Source organism: Nuphar pumila, chromosome 13 (assembly GCF_984573655.1).
Source record: "Nuphar pumila chromosome 13, dmNupPumi1.hap1.1, whole genome shotgun sequence".
Lineage (NCBI taxonomy): Eukaryota > Viridiplantae > Streptophyta > Magnoliopsida > Nymphaeales > Nymphaeaceae > Nuphar > Nuphar pumila.
This window is the reverse complement of record NC_143261.1, coordinates 64,652,722-64,676,936: the sequence shown is the minus strand read 5'-3', so window position 1 is coordinate 64,676,936 and position 24,215 is coordinate 64,652,722. Positions and strand designations below refer to the sequence as shown.

The 24,215-nt window shown below is 35.4% G+C and overlaps 1 protein-coding gene across 1 annotated transcript; it reads left to right on the top strand.

Annotated features, from left to right (window-relative positions):
* Positions 1-10,101: 10,101 nt before the first annotated feature.
* Positions 10,102-12,774, top strand: LOC149818531 (2-methylpropanoate--CoA ligase CCL4-like). The gene is made up of 2 exons (XM_089984513.1): positions 10,102-10,840; positions 10,943-12,774. The coding sequence occupies exons 1-2, from the start codon at positions 10,643-10,645 to the stop codon at positions 12,419-12,421; spliced, it is 1,677 nt and encodes a 558-aa protein (XP_089840639.1). The 5' UTR covers positions 10,102-10,642; the 3' UTR covers positions 12,422-12,774.
* Positions 12,775-24,215: the final 11,441 nt, after the last annotated feature.

The following is a 24,215-nucleotide window of genomic DNA, read 5'->3' as shown; positions in this document are numbered from 1 at the left end:
AGTTATGTTGGAATCAGGATTCATTTTGGATTTGGTTGATACATTTTATGTTTCATCCTATAGTTAGAATCTGATTTCAATTTTGAAATTTGATAAGTTTGGTTTTATTTTTAAATTTGAAAAATCCAAGCTTATTATTATTAAAAATTCTATTAATATAGGTTTTGCATATGTGTGATGGTTTGTATGGGTTAAAAACTGAATTCCAAATTCAGGAATCTCATTCTGTTGAGAACACAATGATTGACAATAAACGTGGTTTAAAGAAAGATCAATCATGTTTGCTTTGGCATCGAAGGTTAGGACATATCTCGAAAGAGAGAGTCTAAAGACTTGTGAAAGAAGAAATTCTTGAATCCCTTGATTTCACGGATATAGAGCCATGAGTTGACTGCATAAAGGCTAAGCAATCTATCTCGTATAATAAAGATATCAAATGCAGCAATGGAAAGTTGGAGATAGTGCATACGGATGTTTGTGGCTATTTTTTCACTGTGTTATACCAGTGAAAAGTAATTTATCACTTTTATAGACGATTACTCATGGCATATGTATCTCTACTTATTATTTAAAAAATCAGAAGTCTTTCAGGTTTTTTAAGGACTTCAAGAAAGAAGTAGATAAACAAACCAATGAAGTTATTAAGGTGGTCAAGTCTGATAGAGATGGTGAATATTATAGTCGTTTCACTGAGATAAGATAAAAGAAAGTGCCACTAGCATGGTTTCTAAAAGAGGAAGGTATTGTATCTCAGTATATCATACCTGGTAGTGCTTACTAGAATGATGTAACTAAAAGAAAAAATGGTATGCTTAAAGAAATAGTTCGAGTGATGTTGAATCACTCAAACCTTCCCTTGACCTTGTGGGGTGAAGCTCTTAGGATAATAGTGTTCAAAAGACTCCTTACAAGTTATGGACTAGTAGGAAACCTTCTTTGTCATATATGCGCATATGAGGAAGTCCATTAGAAGCTAAACTGTATAACCCATATATAAAAGCCTTTGATTCTAGGACGACTAGTAGATTTTTCATTGGTTATTTAGAAAGATCAAAGGGCTTTAGGTTTTATTGTTCGTCTCATACACCACAGATAATGAAAACAGATAAAGCAAGATTTTTTAAAGAAAGTTCTATTGGGAGAGATGCACCTCAACTTATTAAATTTGAGGAAATGAAGGATTCAGGTTTCATACCTGCAAAGGATAACGACCCAGTTTTTCCTGTCATTGTCCATTTGAATAATGTTAGAGAAAGATCGGTCAATGAACATCAATCCCAAATAGAGCAAGTTGTTGATGAGGATATACAACAATAAAAGGATACAGAAGTTCATTTCGAACCATCTATAGCGCATGTACGAAGGTCTACGAGGATAAAAAAAATTGCTATCCATTCGAACTATGTTTTGTATTTGCAAGAGTCTAATAATTTCATAGATATTGATGTTCGAAATTAAATCAACACATTAGATCAATGTCATAAAAGAAGAGCTTGACTCTATGGTAATGAACCGAGTGTGAGATCTTGTACCTCGACCTGATGGAGTTAGGCCTGTTGGTTGTAAGTGAGTCTTCAAGACCAAAACAGACTTTAAAGGTCAAGTGGAGAGGTATAAGGTTAAGCTTGTTGCAAAAGGTTTTACACAGATAGATGGCATTGATTATAATAAGACTTTTTCTCCTATCTCAACTAAGGAATTGTTGAGGATAATGATGACCCACGTAGCTTATTTTGATTTAGAGCTACATCAAATGAATGCAAAAACTACCTTCCTGAATGAGAATCTGTAAGAGGAGGTATACATGCAACAACCTTTTGGTTTCAGTACATATGACTCGAATCATTTAGTTTGCAAATTAAAGAAGTTAGTTTTTTTTACTTAAACAAGCCTTCCGTCAGTGGTATAAAAAGTTCAATAAGGTAATTATGAACTTTGGATTCACTGAAAATATTGTTGATCAGTGTATATATTAGGACTAGTAGGAGTAAGTTTATAATTTTGGTTTTATATGTTGATGACATTCTTCTCGCAACTAATGATTTGAGTCTACTACATGAGACAAAAGATTTTATTTTCTCTCATTTCGATATGAAGGACATGGGTGAGGCAACATATGTCCTTAGAATTGCGATCCGTCGTGATAGAACTAAGGATATTCTTAGCTTCTTTTAGAAATCCTATATCCTTAAGGTTCTTAAAAGGTATGAGATGGAGAATTTTTCTCCTAGTTCGGCACCCATAGTGAAAGGGGATAATTTGAGTCTAAAGGATTGTCCTCAGGATGATAATAAAAAAACTCAAATGGCAATTGTCCCATATGTTTCAACAGTTGAAAGTTTGCAATACGTGCAGACCTGTACATGACCTGATATCATATTTGCTATAAAAATGCTTGGTAGATATCAATCAAATCTAGGTATTGCGCGCTGAAAGGCAACAAAGAAGGTCATGCACTATTAGCAAGGAACAAATGACTACATGTTAACCTACAGAAAAGTTGACCACCTAGAGGTCAGTGGATACTCTGATGCAGACTTAGGAGGATGTCTCAACAATAGAAAGTCTACTACTGAATACATTTTTCTACTAGCAGGTGGTATCGTCTTATGAAAAAGTGAAAAGCAATCTACAACTGTTTCCCATACCATGGAGGCAAAATTTATTGCTCTATACGAGACTTCATCTCAGGCCATTTAGATAAGAAACTTTATTATGAGTCTTGGCTTTGTGGATTCTATTGAGAGACCACTAAAAATCTTTTGTGATAATGAAGCAGTTGTGTCATTCTCAAATAACAACAAGAGCTCAACCTCGTGTCGACACATGGAGTTAAAGTACTTTGTTATTAAAGAAAGGATTGAGAATCATCTAATATGTATTGATACAATTGGTATGAAGGAAATGATTGTGGATCCCCTTACTAAAGGGCTACCACCGGGATTGTATTCCCAACATGTAAAGGGGATGGGTCTTTATTATTCCTTCTTATGTATGACAATACATCATATGATCACATTTGTGAAAATGAATTGATTCTCTATGACTTTGTGCATTGTTGATTTTACATAAAGGATCTCGCATTTGGTTAAAAATAATAGCAGAATAACAATATTAAAGGACCAATATAATAGGTTAGAGAACAACCTATTCATAAAGGTAATCTTAACATACTAAAACATTGAAAATGAGTTGTATTGTAGCACATAAAAATATGACATTTCATAAAGAGATGATCATCTCCATAACTCATATGATTCATTCTTGTGATACAAGATAGCATATAAACCCACATAAAAAATTAAGTCAAGATAACGGTATAAACTTCGATTTAATACCCTTTTAGTGTCAATGGGTTAAGTGAAAGAATGTTGAACATTTGGGTTTGGGTCTAACCCATAGTATGACCTGATTTGACACTAATGAGAGGGTTAGGGGGCTGTTAGGGGGAACTTAATGGGAATTAGTGGGTAGATGTTACGTGAATGTGAAGAGTTTACATTTTGAAACCACCTCCTATCTTCCATTATAAATAGAGGGCTTAGTTGTATGATGAGTGCAGCCAGAAACTAGTAGCTTATAGCCTATTGCCCATAATTGTCATTGGTTTCAGTGTCCTGCTCACCATCGACTTGAAGGCATGGGCTCATCATGGGTGTTGATAGGCTGAGGAGAACATTGAGCACCTGCACGTTGCATCGATCATGGAGTTTACCACTACATGTGTATTTTGTATTCCAGTTTTAATTTTGTGAATATGCCAACAACATGATCATTTTTTAGAGCCATTGGAGGAAGGAGGTGAAGAAAAAAGAAGATAAAAGAGACATGTTTTATAGTTAGGATGTGAGAACTTAGGGTTATATATATATATATAGTCTTTTTCCTTGCACATTTTTGTCATATCATAAGATAGTTTTGACCTTGTGCCTCATCGAAATTATGCTGCAACCAAAGCCCTTTCTTCTCTCCCTGAGATTTGCTTTTTGCTTTCTTGCTCTCCTCTAATGTTGTTACAACACTATTATCTTAGGTGTCATTTTACAGCAGATCTTTACCCACTTCAAATGCTTGAAAGTACCTCGATGCTACTATGAATCAAACCAGTGGCAGAGCCACATAGTTTCCAGCTCGGTTGGCACATGCCCACCTTGACTTGGAAAACCTCCTTAGTGGTATTGGGTCAAGGTGGGCACCATACAGGACTGACTCACTAGGAGTCACGAAAGCGCCCCCTACCCATCAGTCTCTCTTTCTCTCAATCCCTATGTCTTTGACTCTTTGTTCGTCCGATGAGTATCTCTTCTTGTTCGGCGACTTTCTCTGGTGTAGGCACAATGGCGCAGCCCTTGGAAGGTGTCACACACTCTCTCTCAAGTCACAATCGTGTCATTTGAGTTTGACGTCCGATGGGTTGTCCAGTGGGCACGGGGCAGTGGGCACTTTATCTTCATCTTCTTCTTCTTCTTGTGCTTTAGGATTTTTTGGGTTTTCTTTTCAATTAGCAATTTTTTTTTTTGTTTTTTTTTTGCAAATGAGATGAATGCAACATTCATTTTTATATTTTATCAACATTTAATATAATCAATGATTCCACATGCTTGATTTTAGTTAGGAACTTAGAATTTATGATTTTTTTTAATTAGTGTATATATGTGAATGATGTTTGTTTAGGATTTAGGTTTTTTATTTAGTTTTTATTTTTTAAATAGCATGAACCATGAATATTCCATTAAGTTTTAGGGTTTTTGTGCTTTTTCTTTTCAATTATCATTTAAGAATTTTTGTATTTTTACATTTCGATTAATATTAAACTTGACTCTCCATGCTTGATTTTAGTTATAAACTTAGAATATTGAGTTTTTTAATATATATATATATATATGATGTTTGTCAAGATTTAGGGGTTAGGATTTATATTTAGATTTTTAAATAGCATATATATTTAATTAAGTTTTAGTTTTTTTTGCACTATTTTCAATTAGCATTTAGGTGTTGAATTTTGGGTTTTTGAATGAGGTGAAAACTTAATTAGGTATTTTAATATTTTTTATTTTGATCAACATTAAACATGATTCTACATGCTTAATTTTAGTTAGAAACTTAGTTTTTTAGTTTTTTTTTCAATTAGTATATATATGTGAATAATGTTTTGTTTAGGATTTAAGTTTTTACTTTTTAAATAGCATGAACCATGAATATTTTACTAAGTTTCAAGGAATTTTGTGTTTCTATTTCAATTAGCATTTAGGAATTTTTGTATTTTTACATTTCAATCAACATTAAACTTGATTCTACCACCGAGGTGGTATCCCATGTGGTAAGTGGGGTCTTGTACCAAGCTAAAGGGCCAAGTTCGAATCCCTCTGCCACATGGGGCTTAAGAGATATCTGGTCCTAACATGCCTTTGAAAAAAACACTAAACTTGATTTTACATGCTTGATTTTAGTTATAAACTTAGAATTTTACGAGGGTTTTAATTATTGTACCTGAAGGATGACTGTTAGAATTTTGAAGTTAGGATATAGGTTTTTTATATCATGAATATTTACTCAAGCTTTAGGCTTTTTGCGTTTTTTTACTGTGCATTAGTGCCCTTTAGATTCCTAGCTATACCACTGAATCAAACTAAAATAAAAATTCATCGAAGAAACGAGTAAAACCTAAAAAACAACAAACTGTCAACCACCATCAAAATCAATGAACAATACAATAATCCAGCAATCTACAAGGAGGGCATGCAGTTTTCAAATAGTAGAAATGTGATAAAATCAAGATTCATCCATCAATCAACTGACCATATTTCTGAGACCCAACTCATCAAAGGAGATAACCATGTTGAAAACAAGAGAAATATCAAACGATTTTATCTTCTACATTTTCTCATTAGATCTTTCAATACATACCAATTTTAAGCTTCCTTATATGATTACAACAGCATTCCAATGGATTGCAATGTGATGCTCTAAATATTTTTTAGAGAGAGAGAGAGAGGGTTGAGCCTTTCGTCACTAATTCCAAATATGGGCACACGTTTCCGAAATCCCCAAAACTGCCAAACTATTCCTGAAAACTGTTAAACAAGGGTTTGGGCTTGTTATTGGCTTATAACTCAGGTTAATCATAAGTTAAATTACTGCAGTGACCTTCATTATTAAAAGTTCATACTGTTTACTTTTTCTTTTTTTTATACAAGGAGAAGTACTTTTCAGTTTTCGAAGGACAATACCAGAAAACAAAAAGGACTCATATTTTCGAATATGATAGTGTCATGCAGGGGTGTTTGGTTCGGACCCAGGTGGAACCAGACTTGGATCAGTTTTGGGGAATGGTATCAAGTCCAGACCCAGGCTTAATCGGGTCCACTATAAGAAAAATCATACCTGGACCCGATAAGAACTACATGAACCAAACCCAGACCATATCTATTTTTTTATCATTTTTACATTGAAAAATTGCAGGTCTTAATTGGAACTCAGGTCGGGACCGTGTCTGGTATAAAATTTCACAAACTATACCCTGGTTTATGTATTAATCGGACCTTCGGGTCCGAACCCAGGTCTTAATCGGTTCTTCTTATTTATCGCCATACGCAAACCCTATAGGGTTTGGTTTGTGTCCGGTCCGGGTAAATCAGGCCCGTTGAAACCCCTAGTGTCATTGCATGGTGGACATGCAGCGGCCTACTTGACAGCCACCTATCTTATCTTGGCATTTTTCATGATGGGTGCAGTGATCTATGGACGGTCATCAGCAGCAGAGTTGCATGCTAAGCATGTAGCGCTGCTGCATAAAAAATGACCACCACGTATATTACCTTCATTGCCAATCAGTGATGAGTCAAGGATGTGAGAAAAGTTGATGAAAAGGAAAATGATTTGTCATCCAAGGTGAGCTCAAAAAACAAGTATGGACAGTTCCACTGCCATCTGTGAATGAAATTTTGATTCTTACCTAAATGTACTGACTGTACAGCTGGCTGCCTTCTGCAGCGTAAACTTGACATTTGGGTGAAAGCTAATTGATGCTGCCATATTTCTTTCCTTTTGTTTATATTACATGATTAGGTGTGTCAACGGGCATGGTTTACCCAGACCTAACCCTAACCAAAACTTATAGAGTCTGGGTATGGTGAAAAATAAGAAGACCTAATTAAACCCAGATCTGGATTCCAAAGTCTGATTAATACATGGACCCGGGTATGGTTTGTGAAATTTTATACCAGACTCAAGCCCAACCTAAGTTCTGATTAAGACCCGCAATTTTTCAATGTAAAAATAATAAAAAATGGTTTTACCAAGTATGGTTTGTGTTTGGTTCATGTAGTTCTTATTGGGTCCAGGTACGTTTTTTCTTATAGTGGACCCAATTAAAATGGGTCTGGACCAGATACTATACCCAAAAATCTGGTTCAAGTCCGGTTCCACTGGCTCCGAATCAAATCCGACCCATTGACACCCTTAGACAGTATCCTACCTGGGAATAGGGGTCCCTTACTGGGTTTCTAACCTGGATAATAATCCCCAGGTAAGATAGGCTGCAAAGGTCACCATCAAGCAAGCCGCTGTTATCATCCTAGGCAAAGGTGCCAATGGGTCAGGTCTGGTTCTGACCTATGTGAAACTAATACCAAACCTGACTTGAGATGATGGAACCGAGTCTGGATCCAGGTTTAATCGGAACCCTCATAAAAAGGAACCATACCCCGATCACGAAAGAATTACATGAACCATACTCGGTAAAATAAAAAAAAATTATCATTTTTACATTGAAAATTATGAATCTTAATCGAAACTTGGGTCGGGTCCAGGGTCTGGTTTGAAATTTTACAAATCATGCCCAGATCTATATATTAATCAGACCTTTCGGGTCCGACCCGGATTCTAATCAGGCTTTCTTATTTATCACCAAACCCTGACCCTATAGAGTTTGGTACAGGTTGGGTCCGGATCAAACTCGACCCATTGACAGCCTTAATTTTAGGAGAATCCATGCGGGGTAAGATGTCATGCTGGGTAAGATGTGGTTTCACCATCTTACCAAGCACCAACCTAATCAGACTCAGAGAGCAACTCCAAATGGGCTCTACTACCTTTGTCTGATTAAGAAAGTTTTCACAAATTTTAAAATAGGGAGGGTGCTTACAAGCACATGGACACAAGTTTTACAGAATACTGTCCTCTAATTTATTGCATTCCCTTTTCTTTTTAGAGAGAGGAGAATTTTTTTTGTTGCATTCCCATTAAACACCTTCACTTTGTAAACAATAAAGACTTAGTTATATCTCTTACTTTAATGTATGATGTATATTTAGAACCAGTTTCTAGTATTATAATTTGATAATTATATGACAAGTTGTAAACTCATCCTCATAATTTTTATGATATAAAAGTATAACTAATGACACTTCATGTCCTAGGAATGGCAACCTTTGCTTCATGTCATCACATGTCTTCTTCCTCTTCATGTCATCACATGATTTTTGAATGCTTGAATATTTATGAAGACTATGAGTCATTGATTTTAAAGCCTTAAAAATCTTATTTAGGCATCAAAATGGGATGATTCAAGAGTGAGTTCTTATAAAATTAAGCATGTAGATCACATACGTTAGATTCAAGAGAAAAGAACAAAAAATTTATGAAAATCATGGTTAACACATTTGTTCTCATGTTCTAATGACTTTGAATTCCCAGTTTTGAAAGTTGTATAGGAACAGAATTGCTTCCCTTGGGAACTCTAAGGAACTGCAAAAAGAATTCAACCACCTTGCTAGATCCATGCTTGCCTTCTAAAGCTTTTTCAAACACCATAACCACATCTCTTCTTGATGATTCAATAATCAATTTGGAGATTGACACATTTCCCAGCATCTTCATTCCAAATGTTTATGAACATAAACTTATGATTGGGACATCTCATGCCCAAGGTCTCAATTAGTTACAAATAGGGGGTTTCAAAGGGTCGGGTTTGACCCAGACCAGACCTGTACCAAACCCTATAGTGTTAGGGTTTGGTGATATATAAATAAGGAGGTCCCATTAGAATCCAGGTTAGACTCAAAGGGTCCGATTACTATGTGGAGTCTGGCACAGTTTGGCACAAAACTTTAATTAAAAAAGATAACAAAATATATAATTTTACCAGAATAGTCTGGGTCTGGTTCATGCAATCCTTATAGGATCTGGGTATATATGGTTTCTCTTATAATAGGTCCAATTGGACCTGGGTCTGGACCTGATACCTGCATCTCAAATCAGATCTGGGTTTGGTCCCACCTGGGCGTCAACTAAACCCGGCCGGTTGACACCCCTAGTTACAACCAAAAATATTGATTTGAATCCAATTCAAAATAAAAAATAATATGATTTACCATATCCTGTTTGCTCTTTTATTATAGCAATCAACCACAAGCATCAATGATACAGCGATATTATACTTTAGTTGTACTATGGATGTATTCTGCATGATCGATTCACTAGAAATTGACTCTTGAATCATGCATTTTGGATAAAAAATAGTTTTTAGAGCCTCGAAAGTTATAAAAAATTGTAGACTGTTGGTTTTGGAGCCTTATAAAAACGGTCCACGCATCGGAATCAAATGATCTAAGACAAATCCGAGGGCAAACCCATCTGATGCAGGTCGAGCATGAATCGGGTCGGATAGATTCCCATTTTCTTATATATATATATATATATATATATATATATATATATATAGAGAGAGAGAGAGAGAGAGAGAGAGAGAGAGAGAGAGAAGTGAACCTATTGGGCCTCCTGCCCTGCTTTCAGTAAGAATTCATCCACAAAGAACAAATCCTCCTTGATATGAGGCCGTTTTCTGCATATCTCCTCTCTCCCCTCTTCTTGTTTTTATCCTCCCTCGCTGCCCCACTCCTAAATTTTCAACGATCCAAACATCACCTTCACGATAAGGGTGCACTTGCTATCTTTTTGTCGAGTGAAAGTCATAATGTCTCGTCCTGATCTGATCTACTTCCGTAACAGACGGGATCAGGTCACTGTCAGAGCACTTGTGGATGCCGTTCATCTACCCAAAACCAGTACAAATGAGATAACCATGGTTTGAATGAGCCTGAGATTCGCGTTCCGGATAGACGGCATCGGAACCGTTCAAAATGAACGGCTCATAATGAGCTAGATCACTGTTTGATGGATGTCTTTCATTTTTAAGATGAACGACATCCAAGGCGCAGCTCTGCCTCTCACGCGATCCTCTCTCAATGTGTAACCATTGACAAACCACACTGTAATGGGAAATGGGTTCCCATCTGGGCAAAATGGCATCTTCCTGACAGTGAGGTCTATAAAAAAATAAACCAGTTAAAGAGGGGCTAGCTCTTCCTGACTGTGACGTCTACAAACAGATGAACTAGTGAAGAAGGGCTCTCTCTCTCTCTCTCTCTCTCTCTCTCTCTCTCTCTTATCTCTCTGATGTTCTTTTCTCTTGTGCTTTCTTTATTTGTTTTGGCTTTTGTTCTTGTTCAGTTCATGGGTTCAACATTTTGTTGATCTTCATGAGTGGTAATGTTGAATTACTTTCGGCTCTCTCTCTCTCTCTCTCTCTCTAACCGTCTAAGGTGAAGGTCTCTCTGTGTGTATAGATCCAACAATATTCATGAATCAGTTGAAACCCAGCCCTCCTAATTCTCCCCCTCTCACTCCTCTCACTTACCTAGAGAGAGCAGCTTTGGTGTATGGAGATTGTACCTCAATCATCTACAACAAGACCTCCTACACATGGTCTCAAACTTTGGAAAGATGTCTAAGGCTGGCCTCATCACTTTCTTCTCTGGGGATAACCAGAGGCGATGTGGTAATAATCTTTTCTTTAGGTCAACAAGACAACTTTGCTGGTTACTTTAATTACGCAGCTCTTTTTTGTTTGATCATCTTTGCATACCTTCATCATTTATAGGTATCAGTCATTGCCCCCAACATCCCTGCGATGTACGAGATGCACTTTGGCGTGCCCATGTCAGGAGCAGTTCTCAATACCATCAACATTCGCCTTGATGCGAGAATCATGTCATTGCTTCTCCTTCACGGTGAGACCAAACTTGTGATCGTCGATTACCAATCTTTGCCAGTTGTCAGCGAGGCGATCGCTTTGCTTTCTACTAAATCAAAGTCGCCACCAAAGATAGTTTTAATCAAAGATGATTCTGATGATGATGATGATGATGGACTGAATTCAAGCCAAGGGCCTGAAATCATGACAACTTATGAAGACTTGGTGAAGAAAGGAGATCCTAAGTTTAAATGGGTAAGGCCCATCAATGAGTGGACTCCCATGATTCTCAACTATACATCCGGCACGACTTCCTCACCAAAGGGCGTCGTCCACTGTCACCGCGGCCTCTTCATCATCACAGTTGATTCATTGATTGATTGGAGGGTCACCAACCAACCAGTCTATCTGTGGACCTTGCCCATGTTCCATGCTAATGGTTGGAGCTTCCCTTGGGGAATTGCAGCCATGGGTGGGACAAACGTATGCCTGAGACGGTTCGACTCAGATACCATATACTGGGCCATAGCTGAACACAAGGTGACCCACATGTGTGGTGCGCCGGTTGTCCTCAACATGATCAGCAACGGTGCCGAATCTGCCCGGTTGCCGCACCGGGTAGAGATCCTTACAGCAGGCGCTCCGCCACCGGCTGCAGTTCTTTTCAGAACCGAAGCACTCGGGTTCTCGGTCAGCCACGGGTATGGGTTGACAGAGACCGCAGGTTTGGCAGTCTCGTGTGCATGGAAACAGAGTTGGAACCGCCTACCTGCGGCCGAGCGAGCAAGGCTCAAGGCTAGGCAAGGGGTGCGGACCCTAGGCATGACCGAGATAGATGTGGTGGACAAGGATACACTGAAGAGTGTTCCTAGAGATGGAACCACGTTGGGTGAGATAGTCCTAAGAGGGGGGTGTGTCATGTTGGGCTACCTAAAGAGCCCAGAGGCTACATCTATGTGCATGAGGGATGGCTGGTTCTTTACTGGTGATGTGGGGGTCATGCACCCAGATGGGTACTTAGAGATCAAAGATAGGTCCAAGGATATCATCATCAGTGGTGGTGAGAATGTTAGCAGTGTGGAAGTCGAGTCTATGTTGTACACGCACCCGGCCGTCAATGAGGCGGCCATTGTGGCACGCCCGGACGAGTACTGGGGTGAGTCACCTTGCGCGTTTGTGAGCCTGAAGCAGGAGCATCAGGGCAAGACTACTGAGGCAGACATCATTGATTTCTGTAGGCAAAAGCTGCCTCACTACATGGTACCTAAGACTGTCGTGTTTGAGGAGCTGCCCAAGACCGCAACAGGGAAGATACAGAAATTTGTTCTTAGGCAGAAGGCCAAGGTTTTGGGGTCATCCTCTGCTTCTATTGTGAGTAGAATGTGAATTGATACTCCAGTTAGCTGGGGACAGAGCACCATCCATGGCCACAAGAGATAATAAGTTTCATATTTGCTTTTTTCCAACAAATTTGGTTGTAGTAAGGTGTTGGAAGGTTCCTTTCTCTTACTAAAAATCTTAAGGCAATATTGCTCCTTGAATATCTCAAATGGCTACTCTTATCGATTTTTGCTCTGTTAAGAAAGGAACATAAAGAACCACTATGTATACGTAAACAATTGCTTCTGTCCGCCATGAGAATGGCAATTCCATTGCTATCTATGACTGCACAATGACACTTGAAAAGAAAAATCACTTGAACTGTGATCAATAAAAAGGCTTGTGGTTTCTTGTTTTCATTTAGTCAATAAAATTTTCTTCCAGTGATTGATTAAGAAAGAGCATGACAAGCATTCAACAGTTTGGAAGAAATCAAGCAACAGTTTAATAGTACAGGTTAAGCACAATAGGTGGAAGAATTGATTATGTCATCATGAATGTTAAATACTGTGATGATTTCACACAAAGCATCATCAGACACTTTCCCTTACAAATTCAGAAATCAAATCCAATCCTACTTCCATTAATCATGTCATGATGGGCCCTAAAACAATGCATAGCAAAAGATAGTTTAATCAAAAATAGATGGAATGCCGAAACCCACAGCCTGCAAGATGGTTTAAGACCTATGCTAGGAAAGTAGAACTAACCAGGCCGTGTTGATAGACCCAGTGACCAGATGCAATGCAAACACTAAAAAGGTCTGAGTCAATGTAGGAAGCATCTCTTACCCAACCTGAGCCTGATATCCATAAGACATGATAAACCTTTATTAGCATTTTATAATTCGACAGATTTAAGCTTACTAACTCCCCCAATTTGTGTTGTAGAATCACAGAGAACTTTAGTCCTATCAGGGAGTTTGGATATTGGGCTCAATAAGGCATCGTATAAGTTGGTCACACACACACATTGTAATATCATATAGATGTCTCCAAGATATATTACAATAATATCTACAAATAAAAAAAACAAACAAGGACCCACAGATGGAAAAGATGTGGTTTTGGTCAGTTTAAAGACTACGGGTGACATTAGGCATGATTACAATAAATTGGCCTACCTAACCATGGAAAACCGCCTATGATGTGCTAACCATCCTTTGCATGATAGTGACCAAGACCAGGTCATGCAAAACCCATGTGGAATAACAGTCAAAAAGGTACAGCTGGAGCCTTAAATGAAATTGAATAGGCAACAGAACTGCAGAATTTAGTAGCAACTTGTGTGTGAATGGAGAGAGAGAGAGAGATCAAAACAGGGTGAGTGTGAACCTTAAGGTACAGTTTTCTTTCCCAACACTCGTCCTTCATCGTCATTGTGGGGCCTTAGAAGATCACTTCCAAACATTTTTAATTTATTTTGAAAAACCAATGCTGCATCTTGTTTTTTGTGAAATATAATAGTAAATTAGACATCCCATTAAAGAACTACAATATTAAGCTGCCTGAATAAATATGCACCAAGCACCATTCATGACATGTTGGTGGAATACCCAAGGAGATCAATTTCCTGACATGATATAATGGAATTAAACTCAAGATCCCTCTGTTAAATAGTGCACCCCTAACCAGCCCAGTTATATCATCCAACCCCCCACCTAAAATTATTGAATTTTGAAGAAAATTACCTTTCTAAAGTATACCTCTTGGATAATATTGGCCATTGAAATATACAAATTTGAGACTTACTAACTTTTAGAACTGTCAATTTTGTAGCCCTTATCACTTATCAAAAAGAATTTGTAAAACTCACTGCCCTATTGCCAGATTTTAGAAAGTTCTTCTCTAATTGGTTATCTTTTCCAGTAAACATTTTCAAGTATATTAATTTATATGATATGCATGGATAGTTCCAAATTTTACTTTTTCATTGTTTAGAGAAGAGTTTTGGCCCAGAGCTGGGCCTGAGTTTTGTATATCACAGGTATCAGCTTTATTTGCTCAATTTGACCCCATAAATGCTTTGAGCTCAGTTTGTTTTGTAGGAAACATATTTTGATTCCGAGTCTTTTGCTGTAAAATCTTGATTTTTTCGTTTGTGAAATTTCAGTGCATTGCATGCCATCGAATTCTGAAAGCTCTTGAAAAAGGATCTGTTTGACATGGAAGTTGCATGCTCAAAAGTACATCTTGTACTAATATGAACTATATACATCATACAGAGCACACAAGGAAAACTATAAAAAAGTGGTGAGTGTTGGAAAGCATAGTATTAATGACATAACCAAATACAAATACACACATTTTGTGGCCCTGCCATTGACTTATGGCAACACACTTTACCAAAATGGATGTGATAAGAAACTATTAAACATATTATTATATCAAGCATTCCACATGGCATCAAATTAGTTAATAATAGAAGACATTTTCCAAACACATGCAAGAATGAGGACCAAGTGTCTCCGGAACAATCCGTAGATGGTCTCTATGATATTTTGTGCTCTATGAATAAATCAGAATATCATCAATAAATACTATAACAAATAGATTCATGAATGGTTGAAATATCTTATTCATTAAATTAATGAATATTATTGGAGCATTAGTTAGCCCAAAAGGCATGACAAAAAATTCATAATGGCCACAATGTGTTTTGAATGTTGTTTTTTGTACATTAGATTCCCTAATTTTTATTTGATGGTAACTAGATCTGAGATCTATCTTTGAGAAGAATTTGCAACTCGAAGCTAGTCAAATAAATCATCAATGCATGGAAGAGGGTACTTATTTTTAATAGTCACCTTATTCAACATACGATAGTCAATGCATAACCGCATTGATCCATCCTTCTTCTTGACAAAGAGTAGAGGTGCTCTCCATGATGATACGCTAGGTCGGATAAATCATTTATCCATAAGTTCCTATAGCTGCTTCTTCAATTCTTCTAAATCGTCGGGTGTCATCCGACAAAGAGCCTTAGAGATTGGGGTTGTACCAGGTACTAAATCTATCATGAAGTCAATCTTCCGCATAGGGGGTAATTCAGGTAGATAGTCAAGAAACACATCTGCAAATTCTTTCACCACATCTATCTCTTCCATAGGGTTCAAACTAGGTTTTATTAAGGAAACACTGGCCAAAACAGCCTTACACCCCTTCTCAATGTAACATTGAGCCTTCAGTGCCGAAATTATCCTTCCCTTTTCACTAACTTACTGGATTTGTATTCCAACAAAGGTTGATTGGGATGAATGAAACATATATGTTCCTTGTGGCAATCCATACAAGCGTAGTGCTCGTATAGCCAGTCCATTCTTAAAATTATATTATACCCAATCATGTCTAACATAATTCAGTTGGCAAAAAGGTTCAGCTCTGCAATAATGACTTCTACCTGTATGAGATATTAGAATTGCATGCTTAAATTCGTTGTATTTACTTTTGTTAGGCACATAAAAATTTGAAGTAATTCCTGCTTATTTATTTTAATTTACATGTTCTGTATAGTTCTTCCTACTGAGACAAGTTTTGTCTGACCCAATGAATTTTAATATTTTTAGGAAGTAAGTGAGCTCATATGTAATGGCGGGAGGTTGCGACGAGGACTGAATCATGCCTTTCCCAATCTCCGATTGTTTTGGATTGAAAGCAATTTTAATTGCTCAAAGACTCTGATAATTTAATTTAATTTGTTAAATAGACATTTATATTTAACTTGGACATGTATAAACTTTTATTCAATTTTTAAATGTTCAATTTCTAAATTTAAGTGCATGTATAGTTTGAATGTAGATGGGAACGTAATGCACCAAGTTTTTGTTCTGTTTAGTTTTTTCATTGTAATTTTATAAAAAAATTTAAAAGTATTTCAAAAAACAAAATTTTCATAATTTTTAAGATTTAAAAATTTGGAGCTTTACAACTTGGTATCATAGTAGGGATTAGATTTTCTGAAGATACCAATTTGTCTTTAGGTAAAGACAACTTGGTATGAGAGCAGAGGGAAAGTGTGGCTCAAATCCTGTTCAACTAACCGACATCGCTGTGAGTATGTTCCTCTTTTTGTGTTTCTATGCTTTGATATGAAAATAATTGCTTGAATTATATAGATTTTATGAATTGTGTAAAAATCAGAACATAGATGCCTAGTAGGATCATCAGAACAAATATTTTATATATGCATTACTGTGAAAATAATTTTTTTAAGTGTTTAAATTTTATGATTTATGCAAATTCAGAATTTAGATGTCATATATGGCTATCAACCCTCAGAGTAGTCAATGGTACTAATGTGTGTATAACAATAAGTTCATTGAGAAACTGTTCCAAAGAAAATATTTATAAAGGTGCGCATGACCGAGATCGGGTGATCCGGTTAGAGCGGTAAATCGTTGTGAGGACGTGCATTGTTCAAGATCAAGTAACCTGCTAGGACTGTAAAACCCTGTGAGGAAGTGCATTGTTCAAGACCAGGTAATCTGACTAGGGCGAAAATTTCTTGTGAGGTTATACATTCTTAAGACCAGGTGATCCAGAGTGGAATTTGTTTTTCAAGACATGATGAATTTTTGAGAATAAACACTAAAAGTAAATTCTGACATATCAGATTAAGGATGTATGATAGAAGGTTTAGTATAAAGTATTGTATAGTGGGAGTATGATGGTTTATAATCTGAACTTATCAAGTTCGATAATTAGATATTGAATTTTGAGGATGAAATTTTTTTTCTTCGGGGGGAGGGGAATAATGTAATACCTGTAAATTTTTTATAGTTATTAAACAAATAAATGATAAACACGAAGCATTCAGAACTGTGTTGATAAATAACCTTAATTAAATTTTAAGGACGAAATTTCTTTAAGGAGGGAAGGATGTAAAACCTGCAAAATTTTGATATTTCATGAGCAATAACAGTGAATTTGAGGCTAAAATATTATTTGAATTCTAGAGAAAAATTAAATTATAATACAAGCATTAATCAGGATTCAGAAAAAATTTTAAGTTGAGAATTTATTCTAAATCAGGGTTTTGATTTTAATCAGATTTGGATTTAAATTTAGATTTAATAAATATGTCTCGAATATTATAATTAGATTTGAGTTTGATTCGAATCTAAATTAAGACATAATTGAATGTTAATTCAAATTTGAATTATACAATAAATTATATTTTTGTTGAAATTGAATTTAGAATTTTAAATTGAATTCAAAAGTAATACATGTGATTCTTTAGAGTACATATAATTTACCCAACAAGCTCACTAATAGGCGGGCGATCCACAACATGTGTTGTTGTAACAGCATTGCGTTACAATAAATGATCAATGTATGGCAATTTAGGTATCTGGTAATGTAGAAAACATATAGAATGTATCAAATTTTCAATACCAAATAGAGGAAAGACTACAATAAAAATAATGCAAAAAAAAGAAAAACAAGTGCATAATGGTAGTATAAATTTATCATACAAAATATTAAGACAATTCATGGATATAATTGCATAATAGTACGTTAAGAGTATGTTTATCATGTAGACAATGGTATTTATTCATTTTATTGTACTGTCACACATAGCCTTTTTATTTTTTTTTTAGTAATCAATAAACTGATGGGAATAAATTACTCTTGTTCTTTTTCATGAACTCTCACATCTCACTTCACAACATTAGACCCCTGGTGTTTGATCCAAGGTCCTATCCCATCAAACCACCTTTTCTTTACTATGGGTCTATCATATTCATCATGATCCACATAAAGGAAACATAGCACTAGCCAACCTTAACCCATATTATTTTGTTTTGAGGTCATATCCAGTATTTAGAGTTTGTCTCGATTTGGTACCATTCTCACAGCCCGCACCAAAATAGTGTTTTACTCCTAGATGTCCAATCAACTTTTGTGCCTCAATGCATTTCAGGGAGAACCAGCTAGCTCTAAGTTTGAGTGGCATTTCATCCACTTAGTTTCACCCAAGCTTCATCTTGGTCATGGATAGATCACCCAGGTTTGGGTCCATAAGCCATGACAATTGCCCTATGAAGTCTCACTTTCATTATGGCTCAGGTGGGTTTCTTTAATCAAGCCACTCCCTATGAGTCACTGGCTCATTCTTCATCAGGCACGTGGTCAGAGATCAAATTATCCTCCCACTGCTTACAATACTGTTAAAACAAGATTATCATGCTTTAAAAATTATAACACATATAAATACCAATAGGCGTGCTTCCACCTAGATGCGGCTAGGCACTAGGCCTATGTCTAGGTCACCTAGTCAAGTCTCAAGTGCAATTTTAACTACATAGTTTCGTAGCAGGATGTGAATTTTGTGGGTTTTATTGATGTGTTGATCTGTGTACCACAATTACATATAGGTAATAAATATGGCACCTCCAGAACAGTCTCAAGAAGTAGGGAGAGAAAAGAAGAAGAGGGGTTGCTGCTGAACTGATTCCCAATGAAGAACCGTGAGATATGATGCTCTTATTTATAAAAGATAACATAAAAATATTTTTTTACACAAAAACTATCTCCTTATACAATAAAAAAACCGATATATAAAGGAAACAACAATAATAAGGAAAAGCATACAAAGTAGGAAAGTAGCACATAAGGTGATCTTCTATTCACATTGGATCTAGATATGGATCCAATATTCAAACTCAACTGACGTTATCTCCTAATAGCATCCCGCAAGTTGGACATGGTAATCACCATGGACAACTTGGACTTTAAATACTAAAATTTGTGTTTTGTCAATACCTTTGTAAAGAGATTTGCTATTTGGTTTTCTGAACCAATGAATCTTGCTTCAAGTTCTCAGTCTTCAATTTTACTTTTGATGAAGTGTTGATCAATCTCTATATGCTTAATTTTTTCGTGATGCACAAGATCTAGTGATATTCTTATGGTCCTCTGGTTGTCACAAAATAAGATTGATCTAGGGATTTTCTCATCCAACTTAGCGTAAATTTTGTATCCATGTCAACCCTGAAGCAACTACTGTCATGGCCCGTTATTCAGCTTCAGTGAGGAATCAGGCTACAACCCTTTATTTTCGTCTTGACCATGAAACTAGATTACCTCCAACAAATACACTATTTTGAAACTGACCTTTCATCTAGATTGTCTGCCTAATATGCATCTCAATAGGCCATAACTACGAATAAATCTTCCTTGTGATTTTTTTCTTATAAAACAACCTATCACCTAGGGTACCCTTTAGATACCTCAAAATTTGTTTCACTGCTTCTATACAAGTAGTCATTGGTTGATGCATGAATTGAGACACTTGATTTATTGCATGTAGAACATCTGGCTTGTAAAGGCAAGGTATTGTAACATTTCCATAATACTTCGATACTCAGTTGGATCATCATATAGTTCTCCATCATTATTACTCAAGTGTTGATGCATTGGAATATGGATTAGCAAAGGTTTGCAGTCACTTATACTTGTCTTATGCAAGAGATCCACAATATACTTATATTGAGTTAGGATCAACCCATCTTTCTTTTTATCAACTTCAATGCTCAAGAAGTATTTCAACTGACCAAGATCATTCATCTTAAAACATTTGTTCGACACTTGATGTCATCCACATACGTAAGTAAAACAATCATATATCTTAAATGAAATAAAGTGTGCACAAAGACAATGTCACCAAAGGGCTACAAATGTGCACAAACACAAAAGCCACTAATGGGCTAAATACAATAAGCCACAAAGGGCTACACAAACAAACTCACAAAGAGCAAGAACAATTGCATAAAAAATATGATTCTTTTATAAAATTCTTACGAAAAGCATTAGCAATAATAGGGACAAGAAGTCCCTATTTATACACATAAAGAGGCCAAAGGGAGCTCCCAATAGAGTTGTTGGGAGCTCCCAATGACTATAATTGTAACAGTTGGGAGCTCCCAACAACTCTATGGTCAAAAGACCATAGAGGCCCTAGCTAAGATAAAAAATACAAAAATGTCCCTAAGGGGCAGCAGCTATTACAAAAAGAAAAAGACTAAAATGCCCCTAGAGGGCATTATCTATTGCAATGTAAAAAGAATAGTATATATATACTATATTACATACATAAGTATACACACACACATATATATAGTAATATCTCGTACAATCGATATTAATTTTTAATTTAATAAATATAGTTGTTAGTGAATAAATATACATTTTTCATTGTTTTGAATTAAAATAATATATATATATATAATATGTAATTTAGTGGTTGACATTAACTTTGAATCCCAATATGGATCTTGGACTTGATGGTCGAGATCCATGATCCATATGTGGTAGGATAAATTAGTTTTAAAAATAAATAATAATAATAATAAGACAATATATATATTATATAGACTTTTGTTTAGAAGAGACTTTTATTTTCATAAGAAAATAAAAGACTTTCTAATTCTGATAAGAGCATCCCTTTCTAAGAGGGGTCTTTATATTATAAAATCAGGCATGCGCCTCTCTCAATCACGGCTTTGAGAGAGAGAGAGAGAGAGAGAGAGAGAGAGAGAGAGCATCAAGTATAGGGAAGAGGGCAACAACATTATCTTCATCCTTCATCAGTGTCTTTTTTTTTTCGCGAATCGGTTGCAAGGTACGGGTCTCCCTCTTAATCTAGTAGTAAGGGGTTAGCCTAAATCATTTCAGCATGGGTTTAAGAACAAAGTTGAAATTGTGAATCTATGCATAGATTTATGACTTCTTTAAACCTTGGTTGTCTTCACTAATTCGGGTAGCAGTTTTTCTGATTTGGGATTTTATGAGGATAAAAGGAATTTTATCCTTTTAGAGACTCTTGCTGAGATTGTTAACCTCTATTTTAATTAGATTTATCAGTTTAAAAGTGAATCTACGTGTTTCTCGGACCGAGTACATACTAGATTTATGACTAAAATCTATGTTTTTACTGGACTTATATTTAATACAAACATCTATATTTTTTTATGAAAAAAATGTAATTTTTATTGTTGAAAATCGGTGTTAGATGTTCACGTTAGGATATTGTCAAGGCTTACCTCTGATGGTTATGATCAAGGTTTGCTGATGTTTAAATCATAATTGTTCTGGGCTTATGTATATGCATACTCATATGTGTTTCTTAAATTTGGTTCACGTTGTTTATAATTTCAAACTGAATTGTTCAGTGCTTGTGTGCATAAGTCTGGTTTTTATTACACAGTTGAATTCAATATCTATATTATGATTGAACCTGCATGACTATTTTGAAAATTGATTTTTCAGATTTAGAAAAGGGAAAAAATTGAATGGTTTCATAGTTTGAAAATAAATACTATGACTGAGAAAAAAATTTGCAATACACCTATTTTCTTGGCTATTTTGAGTGCTAAACATGGATAAAAAATTTTTTTATTAAAACTTGTGTGTGTGATTGTTATGATGCTAATTTTGGCACGTCAGCAAATCAAGGTGTGTTGTTAGTATATGCACGTTAGTTAAATTTGCCCATGTAAGATAATTGTTAAATCTGTTCATGCATGATAAATTTTCAGATATGTTCATAGTCATTAGATTTGCTTATGCATGATGGCTATTAAATCTATTCATGTATGTTGTTTTATTGGGTCTGCATAGGTAGATTAGTTAAGTTAGTTGTGCATACGCACAACTTGTGCTTTTCAAAAATTGTGAATCGTGGGTATGAACCTGATCGGATTAGTCTGTTAGCGTAAGTTTTTAATTTTATTTGTTATACAGTTTGATTCGTATGTCACAATACTCTTATTTTATCCTTCATGTCTGTCCTAAAAAAAAATCATTTATATTCGGTCCATGTTAAAACTGCATTGTGAAGGGTTAGTTGGAGTTTAATAAATCTGGTTTGAAAGTTGATTTGAAACCTAAATTTTCTCATCACCTAAAAACCTGATTTTTATTAGAAATTATTAAAACTAATATGTTTTGGATATTTAGTCAATTTTGAAATGAATAGATATTGAAACTGGTCGGTTATAAAAATTTAGATTTTTGGCTGATATGATAAATTTGATTTGTTTGTTACAATATGCATTCATCCATTAGCCATGAATATGCATTGGTAATGTGTACCGTGAACACAAATTGGTATTTCTATTTCCACGTGTGATTGTGGTTCATTTAAACTCTTGTAATGTCATTAAATTATGTAGTGGTTATGTGTGAACCACCAATGGCCCTTTGGAGGCCAGGTGCTTGTGTTATTCTTGAAATAACAAGTTTTAAATGCATTACAATATTGTTTGCTTATGCTTCTGAATTAATTACACTGATGAAATTGACAGGGCAAAGGCCCAAATTTGTTAATGCATGTTAATTTGCATAATTGTTCGTATGTAAAAAACCCTTAAATGAATTAAGAATGATATAAGAGGTCAAAAGTGTAATAATTTGTTTTTTCTTAGTGACTCTTTGAAATGGTGGAAACCTCGGATGACGGTCATGAGGGACCGTGAAGATACTAAGCATCGTGTGCATTATTTTTCTCAAAAACTTGATGAGTGATTCATGTTTTCAGCAACGATTGTAAGAAACTCCCTCCACTTTGCCTGTGGGTAGTGTTGTTAGACTCAGCTGCAATTATTGGTATACCGAGAAAGTAACATCAATGGATGTTAATTTTTTTGTCATCTCAACATTAGGTGTTGATTCCTAATATTCTAATTGATGGTGTTGATTTCTAACGCAGGTCGAGGGACATGTGTATGACTCAACTAATAAAATATAAATTATGTGTTAAGATACCACTGAGAATTTCCTTGAACCTCAAGAATTTGGACATTTTGAGTATTCATGGGTTTTATACAAGTGAGAACTTAATTATGTGCATTAAGGATATCATGCAAAAACAATACTTGATAATTGAACTTAAACAGTCATTCATGCATATTGCATTAGTTCATGCATCCCTAAATGTTTAATTTAGCAAAAGATTGTTGATTATTTTTAATTGAACTGCTTATATTGAAAACATATTTTAAATATGTAATATTTGTTTAAGCCCTCTTAAACTTATGTTTAATATGATTTATGCTAATTTTATTACTGTTGAATTTTGAGAGGGTATCGTACGAGAACTTTGATTCTTACCTCATTTTTAAAAACCTTATTCGGTATTGAGGCATAGTAATTGATAGACGAGCTTATTGGAGGGAACGAGGGTTATGTTTTTGGTGAACCAGATTTTGATAGTTTTTTGAAGTTATTGTTTTGAAAACTTGTTGAACCCTAAATGGAGACTATTCAATTCAATTCAGTTCAATTCAATTCAATTCAAATTAAATTCATAGTTTGATTTATTCTAAGTTTGGAATGTATGTTGGGTTATATATATTAAATTTGTAATATGCCTTGGGTCACTGGGATATCTTTTCGTAATGTTTTAAAGTTATTTATTTATTTAAAAAAATCACAAAAAAATTGATATATAAATATATATAACACCACCCCTCCCCCAAACTGACGATAAGATCACTGAAAGTTTGCCTAGAAGGAAAGAGAACCAAAGTGACAGTAGAGTTTTGTTAAAGAAATATGCAAGCTGACATTCAGACGTAACATAAGAAAGTTTGATAGTGCCCTATTCTCGTAAGGGGTATGTGCTTTCTCCTAAGGGATATGTGCTTTGTCAAATGAAACTTGCAAGTTATATTATTATTAGGTCTGATCTAACTGACGAAAAAGAACAATTTTGAACAAAACATTTGCCTTCAAAGACCCTTAATCTCTTAAAATCGGGATAGCTTTTGAACAATTTTTCAAATGAAGAAATATTTTTA

Bases quoted from the DNA above. Each gene is read 5' to 3' on its own strand.
- LOC149818531 (XM_089984513.1), top strand. From the start codon at position 10,643: ATGAATCAGTTGAAACCCAGCCCTCCTAATTCTCCCCCTCTCACTCCT. The intron at 10,841-10,942 runs GTAATAATCTTT...CATCATTTATAG, and splicing joins GGATAACCAGAGGCGATGTG to GTATCAGTCATTGCCCCCAA.